Raw genomic sequence first — 7,828 nt, forward strand, 5'->3', positions numbered from 1 at the left:
TTCCTTCTCCTTCCTTCCTTCCTTCCTTCCTTCCTTCCTTCCTTCCTTCCTTCCCTTCTCTCCTCTTTCCTTCTCCTTCCTTCCTTCCTTCCTTCCTTCCTTCCTTCCTTCCCTTCTCTCCTCTTTCCTTCTCCTTCCTTCCTTCCTTCCTTCCTTCCTTCCTTCCTTCCTTCCTTCCTTCTTTCTTTTCTTTCTCCTGTCTTTCCTTCCTTCCTCCTTCCTTCCTTTCTTTCCCTTCTTCTCCTCTTTCTTTCTTTCCTACTTCCTCCCTCCCTCCCTTCCCCTTATATACAAGATGCCTTTCTTTCCTCAGCGGCATCTCAAGAGGGCCACTTCACCTAGCAGCAACCAATCCATATGGATGAGGTGAAGGGCCACTTCACCTTAGTGGGAAAAACACAGGCAGGTAGACAGGCACCCATGCACTGACCCTCCTATATCTATATATCTATATATCTATGTATCTATATATCTATATAACTATGTATCTATATATCTATATAACTATGTATCTATATATCTATATGGGCTCAAAGCCAACCTTAAAAACTCTGGCATAGACACTGAGAACTGGGAGGCCCTGGCCCTTGAGCGCTCCAGCTGGAGGTCAGCTGTGACCAGCAGTGCTGCAGAATTCGAGGAGGCACGAGTGGAGGGTGAAAGAGAGAAACGTGCCAGGAGGAAGGCGCGTCAAGCCAACCCCGACCGGGACCGCCTTCCACCTGGAAACCAATGCCCTCACTGCGGAAGAAGATGCAGAGCAAAAATAGGGCTCCACAGCCACATGCGGACCCACAAGGAAATCCATAATGGAAGACCATCTTACTCGTCCAACGAGGGATCGCCTAAGTAAGTAAGTAAGTATATCTATATATCCATGTATCTATATATCTATGTATCTATATATCCATGTATCTATATATCTATATATCTATATATACATGTATCTATATATCTATATATCTATGCATCTCTATATATCTATATATCTATATATCCATGTATCTATATATCTATGTATCTATGTATCTATATATCTATATATCTATGTATCTATATATCCATGTATCTATATATCTATATATCCATGTATCTATATATCTATATATCTATATAACTATGTATCTATATATCTATATATCTATATATCCATGTATCTATATATCCATGTATCTATATATCTATATATCTATATATCCATGTATCTATATATCCATGTATCTATATATCTATATATCTATATATCCATGTATCTATATATCTATATATCTATATATCCATGTATCCATATATCTATGTATCTATATATCTATGTATCTATATATCTATATATCCATGTATCTATATATCTATATATCTATATAACTATGTATCTATATATCTATATATCCATGTATCTATATATCTATGTATCTATGTATCTATATATCTATGTATCTATGTATCTATATATCTATATAACTATGTATCTATATATCTATATATCTATATATCTATATATCTATGCATCTATGCATCTATACATCTATGCATCTATGCATCTATCTATCTATCTATCTATCTATCTATCTATAGGCTGACCTTCATGAGGTTGGGCAGCTGTGAATGGACCAGCTCCTTGAACTCCCCAGCGGTCAGCGTCCCCTTCTTCCCTTCTCGGGCCGCGTACGAGAAGAAGATGTACACAATCTTCTCAATGGCCGTTTCCAGCTCGGTCAGTTCCCCGCTCGCCATGAGGATGGACGGATGGACGGATGGACAGATGGAGACGGAGGGAGAATGGCCGGCTTCTGCTGCAAAGGGGTCAGAGAAACAAACAGATTTAGGATTGGGGGGCACTGGCTTGGGAAACAGGCCATGCGATCCATTATTATTATTATTATTATTATTATTATTATTATTATTATTATTTTATCTAAGTGTCTGACCATGAACCAAGAGTGTGACGCAGCAGCGGAAAAGGCCAATGCGATCCTAAGCTGCATCCAGAGGAGTCTAGTGTCCAAATATAGTAAAGTAATATAGCCAGGGCTTGATGATAGTGGGATATACGGCTGAACATGAGCCATGGACAAGAAAGAAGGAAAGGAAGGAAGGAAGGAAGGAAGGGATAAAAGAGGAAAGGAAAGAAGGAAGGAGGGAAGGAGGGAAGGAAGGAAGAAAGAAGGAAAGGCAGGAAGAAAAGAGGAAAGGAAGGCAGCAAGAAGGGAAGGGAAAAAGAGAACAGGAAAAAGAAGAGAAGGAAGGAAGAAAGAAGGGAAGGAAGGGAAAAAAGAGGGAAAGAAGAAAGAAGGAAAGGAAGGAAGGAAGGAAGGAAGGAAGGAAGGACGGAGGGAGGGAAGGAAGGAAGGAAGGAAGGGGAGAAAGAGGACAGGAAGAAAGAAGGAAAGGAAGGAAGTATGGAAGGAAGAAGGAAAGGAAGGGAAAAAGAGGAAAGGAAGGAAGAAAAGAAAGGAAGAAAGAAGGGAAGGAAGGGATAAAAGAGGAAAGGAAGGAATAAAAGAGGAAAGGAAGGAAGGAAAAAGGGAAGGAAGGGTAAACAGAGGAAAAGGAAGGAAGGAAGGAAAAGGGAAGGAAGAGTAAAAAGAGGAAAGGAAGAAAGAAGGAAAGAAAGGAAGAAAGGAGGGAAGGAAGAATAAAAGAGGAAAAGGAAGGAAGAAAAGAAAGGAAGGGAAAAAGAAAGAAGGGAAGGGATAAAAGAGGAAAGGAAGGAAGAAGAGGAAAGGAAGGAAGGAAGGAAGGAAGGAAGGAAGGAAGGAAAAAGGGAAGGAAGGGTAAAAAAAGGAAAAGGAAGAAAAGAGGAAAGGAAGGAAAGAAGAAGGGAAGGAAGGTGAAAAGAGGAAAGGAAGGAAGAAAAGAAAGGAAGGAAGAAAGAAAAAAACGGAAGGAAGGGATAAAAGAGGAAAAGGAAGAAAGAGGAAAGGAAGGGAGGAAGAAGGGAAGGAAGGAAAAAAGAGGAAAAGAAAGAAGGAAAGGAAGGAAGGAAAGAAAGGAAGGAAAAAAGAAAGAAGGGAAGGGATAAAAGAGGAAAGGAAGGAAGAAAAGAGGGAAGGAAGGAAAAAGGGAAGGAAGAAAAAAAGAGGAAAAAGGAAGAAAAGGAAAGAAGGACAGAAGGGAAGAAAGAAAGCAGGAAGGGAAGGAAGGAAAAAATGAAGAAGGAAAGAATGAGGAAAATAATGGAGGAAAATAATACAGCCAGGGCTTGATGATAGTGGGATGTACGGCTGAACATGAGCCATGGACAAGAAAGAAGGAAAAGAAGGAAGGAAGGAAGGAAGGAAGGAAGGAAGGAAGGAAGGAAGGAAGAAAAGAGAAAAGGAAGGAGGGAGGGAGGGAAGGAAGGAAGGGGAAAAAGAGGAAAGGAAGAAAGAAGGGAAGGAAGGAGGGAGGGAAGGAAGGAAGGAAGGAAGGAAGGAAGGAAGGAAGGAAGGAAGGAAGGGGGAAAAGAGGAAAGGAAGAAAGAAGGAAAGGAAGGAAGAAAAGTGGAAAGGAAGGAAGCAAGAAGGGAAGGAAGGTAAAAAGAGGACAGGAAAAAAGAAGGGAAGGAAGGAAGAAAAGACGAAAGGAATGAAGGAAGGAAGAAGGGAAGGAAGGGAAAAGGAGGAAAAGAAGAAAGAAGGAAAGGAAGGAAGGACGTATGGAAGGAAGAAGGAAAGGAAGGGGAAAAGAGGAAAGGAAGGAAGAAGGAAAGGAAGGAAGAAAAGAAAGGAAGCAAGAAGGGAAGGAAGGTAAAAAGAGGACAGGAAAAAAAGAAGGGAAGGAAGGAAGAAAAGACGAAAGGAATGAAGGAAGGAAGAAGGGAAGGAAGGGAAAAGGAGGAAAAGAAGAAAGAAGGAAAGGAAGGAAGAAAGAAGGGAAGGAAGGGGAAAAAGGAAAAGGGAGAAAGAAGGAAAGGAAGGAAGAAAAGAGGGAAGGAAGAAAAAAAGAGGAAAAAGGAAGAAAGAAGGAAAGAAAGAAAGAAGGAAGGGAAGGAAGACATAAAGGAAGGAGAAAACGAAGAATGAAAGAATGGAGGAAAGGAGGAAAGGAACAACCCTTTTTCCTTTATTTGCAAAAGAAAAAGTGAAGAACAGGAAGAAAGGCGTGGAAAGAAGAGAGGAAGTGGAGCCTTGGGTCTGGGGCGGCCTTGTCCTGCCTGGCCATGGGTGCAGTTTGGAGCCTCATGGCATCCTCTGGCTCTGCACGGAGAAAACCAAACATCATAATAGTAACGATAATAATCCAAGTGGGAAGAGCTTGCGGAAGTGTTGTTGAGCGGGGATCTGAGCCAGGCCTTGGCCAGAGCCCAGCCTGCACTCCATGAGCAAATGCACAATGCACATTCCATGGCAGAGACCCATCAGCCGAGCAAAGGGGGAACGTGCATGCTTTTGCAAGAGGAAAAAAGGGGAAGAGATGCCCATACTTACCTCTTGGAGGGATTGGACTGGGCAGACTGGAGGGCAGCGGATGGGCTTTTATGGGCCGCAATGAGAGAGGGGGGCAAGCCAGGCCCAAGGTGTCCTGTTTCCCTTTCTGCCTCCAGACACCGCCCTGCCTGACTCAGCTCTGGGCAAGCAAACCTCATTTCCTATCCTTTCTAATTGGTTTTCCCCCGTGCAAAAGAGTCCGCAGGCAAACCAAGTCAAAGGAGGCATTCAGGCCGGCCTCGTCATGTTTGCCATTTCGAGGGGAAAGCAAAGAAACAAACCCTTTGCAAAGTCAACAGGCGGCTGCAGAAGAGACAGCTGCAGTGTCCCCGTTGTTGTTGTTTGTTTGTTTGTTTATGTACTGCTTTTTCAGACTCAAAACAGCTGGAACTCTAAGCGTTTCGATATTATTTAAAAATCTAACAACATTAAAAAAAAGAGGATGAAATATCATTCTGAATTTGAAAATTCAGAACGTATTCGAAACTGTTGGACCTGAGTTCGAATCCTCTGTGCACAATATATCAAAATATTGCAATGGTAGCAAAGCCTTGCAATGCAACAATATATCATGATAATTGCAAAGCTTTGCAATGCAACAATATATCACTATGATTGCAAAGCCTTGCAATGCAACAATCTATCGCTATGATTGCAAAGCCTTGCAATGCAACATTATATCACTATGATTGCAAAGCCTTGCAATGCAACAATATATCACTATGATTGCAAAGCCTTGCAATGCAACAATATATCACTATGATTGCAAAGCCTTGCAATGCAACAATATATCGCTATGATTGCAAAGCCTTGCAATGCAACAATATATCATGATAATAGCAAAGTCTTGCAATGCAACAATGTATCGCTATGATCGCAAAGCCTTGCAATGCAACAATATATCACTATGATTACAGTCTTGCAATGCATCATTATATCGCTATGATTGCAAAGTCTTGCAATGCAACAATATATCACTATGATCGCAAAGCCTTGCAATGCAACAATATATCACTATGATTGCAAAGTCTTGCAATGCAACAATATATCACTATGATTGCAAAGCCTTGCAATGCAACAATCTATCGCTATGATTGCAAAGCCTTGCAATGCAACAATCTATCGCTATGATTGCAAAGCCTTGCAATGCAACAATATATCGTGATAATTGCAAAGCCTTGCAAGGCAATAATAATCTATGATTGCAAAGTCGTCAAATGCAACAATATATCGCTATGATTGCAATTCCTTGCAATGCAACATTATATCACTATGATTGCAAAGCCTTGCAATGCAACAATATATCATGATAATAGCAAAGCCTTGCAATGCAACAATGTATCACGATGATTGCAATGTCTTGCAATGCAACAATATATCATGATAATTGCAAAGCCTTGCGATGCAACAATATATCGCTATTATTGCAAAGTCTTGCGATGCAACAATATATCACGATGGTTGCAAAGCCTTGGAAGGCAACAATATATTGCTATGATTGCAAAGCCTTGCAATGCAACAATATATCGTGATAATTGCAAAGCCTTGCAATGCAACAATATATCATTATGATTGCAAAGCCTTGCAATGCAAACATATATTGCACTGACTGCAAAGCCTTCCAATGCAACAATATATCACTATGATTGCAAAGCCTTGTAATGCAAATATATATCATTGTAATAGCAAAGCCTTGCGATGCAACAATATATCGCTATGATTGCAAAACCTTGCAATGCAACAATATATCATGATAATTGCAAAGCTTTGCAATGCAACGATATATCATGATTATTGCAAAGCCTTTCAATGCAACAATGTGTCATGACAATTGCAAAGCCTTCCAATGCATCAATGTATCAAGATGATTGTAAAACCTTCCAATGCAACAATATATCATGATAATTGCAAAGCCTTCCAATGCAACAATATATTGTGATAATTGCAAAGTCTTGCAATGCAAGAGTATATCGCTATGATTGCAAAGCCTTGCAATACAACAATATATCATGATAATTGCAAAGCCTTGCAATGCAACAATATATCGCAGTGATCGCAAAGCTTTGCAATGCAACAATGTGCCATGATAATTGCAAAGCCTTCCAATGCATCAATGTATGAAGATGATCGCAAAAACTTCCAATGCAACAATATATTATGATAATTGCAAAGCCTTGCAATGCAACAATATGTCGCACTGATTGCAAAGGCTTGCAATGCAACAATATATTACTATATATTGCAATGCAACAATGTATCGCAGTGATTGCAAAGCCTTCCAATGCAACAATATATCGTGATAATTGCAAAGCCTTGCAATGCAACAATATATCGCTATAGTTGCAAAGCCTTCCAATGCAACAATATATCGTGATAACTGCAAATCCTTGTGGGAATTGTGGGAGTTGGGAGTCCAAAGCACCTGGAGGGCCCACGTTTGCCCATCCTGGGTGTAGAGACACCCCCAAGTAAACGCACATATCATGGAAATGGGCAACATCAACGAAAATATGATATATAAATACCTTTGTTGGGGGGCAAAGGGATGGTTCTCGTTCTGCGGACGGACGCCTGCCTGTGGGTCAGTTGGGGATGCTCCTGCCCTCTTCCTCCCTGCAGAAGCTTTAAGGTGGGGAGAGGAACCCTGGGTGGAGGAAGGAAGAAGGGATTACCCGCTTAATCCCTCCATGCGCAAGGGAGTGCGCTGGGGGCTCGGCCTTGGAAATGGTCTCTTTAGGACATTAAAAGCCAAAAGTCCGAGGGGAGATTTGCTCGGCCAACGTCACCGAGCTCTAAAAGGGTTTGGCCGCACCGAGGGTTTAATATAAAATCACTCAGCGAAATGAGTTTCCCATTCGGGGGCGGAGGACGAGGGCTTGGGTGGGGGACACTCTCTCAGCCCAAGCACCTTGGAACGAATCAGACCAAGGAAAGAGGAGTCCAAGGCACCTGACCATCATCCCTATCTATCTATCTATCTATCTATTCATCTTTCATCTGTCTGGCTATCATATCTATCTATCTATCTATCTATCCATGTATCGTCAATATATCCATCAATCTATCATATATATGGCTATCTATCTATCTATCTACTGTCTATTATCTATTTTTCTGCTACCCATAATCTAAATCTATCTATCAATCAATCATCCATCTATCATCTACCTACCTACTGTCTATCTATCACCTATCCAGCATCTATCTATCTATCTATCTATCTATCCATGTATCATCAATATATTCATCCATCTATCATATGTATGGCTAGCATTCATATCTATCTATCTATTGATCTATCAATCTACAATAATCTCTTTATCTGCTACCCATAATCTAAATCTATCTATCTGCAATCAATCAATCAATCATCGATCTATCATCTACCTACCCAACTTCTATCTTCCCCCTCTCTCTAT

At 40.8% G+C, this 7,828-nt stretch overlaps 1 protein-coding gene across 2 annotated transcripts in view; it reads right to left on the bottom strand.

The window, feature by feature from the left end:
- Nucleotides 1–7,051, bottom strand: part of LOC132764114 (protein S100-A13-like) — a 7,682-nt gene extending 631 nt beyond the window's left edge. Inside the window, exons 1-2 of one of the 2 annotated variants that reach the window (XM_060757958.2) lie at nucleotides 6,935–7,051; nucleotides 1,582–1,793 (exon numbers count right to left, since the gene is read on the bottom strand). In XM_060757958.2, the coding sequence (XP_060613941.2) occupies nucleotides 1,582–1,734 (153 nt within the window). In that variant the 5' untranslated portion in view covers nucleotides 1,735–1,793; nucleotides 6,935–7,051. Of the gene's footprint in view, nucleotides 1–1,581; nucleotides 1,794–4,409; nucleotides 4,539–6,934 lie in introns of those variants that run through there. The other variant, XM_067472302.1, reaches the window with a different exon arrangement.
- Between the last annotated feature and the right edge of the window lie 777 nt (nucleotides 7,052–7,828).

The sequence above is a fragment of the Anolis sagrei genome, chromosome 12, assembly GCF_037176765.1.
Source record: "Anolis sagrei isolate rAnoSag1 chromosome 12, rAnoSag1.mat, whole genome shotgun sequence".
Classification (NCBI taxonomy): Eukaryota; Metazoa; Chordata; class Lepidosauria; order Squamata; family Dactyloidae; genus Anolis; species Anolis sagrei.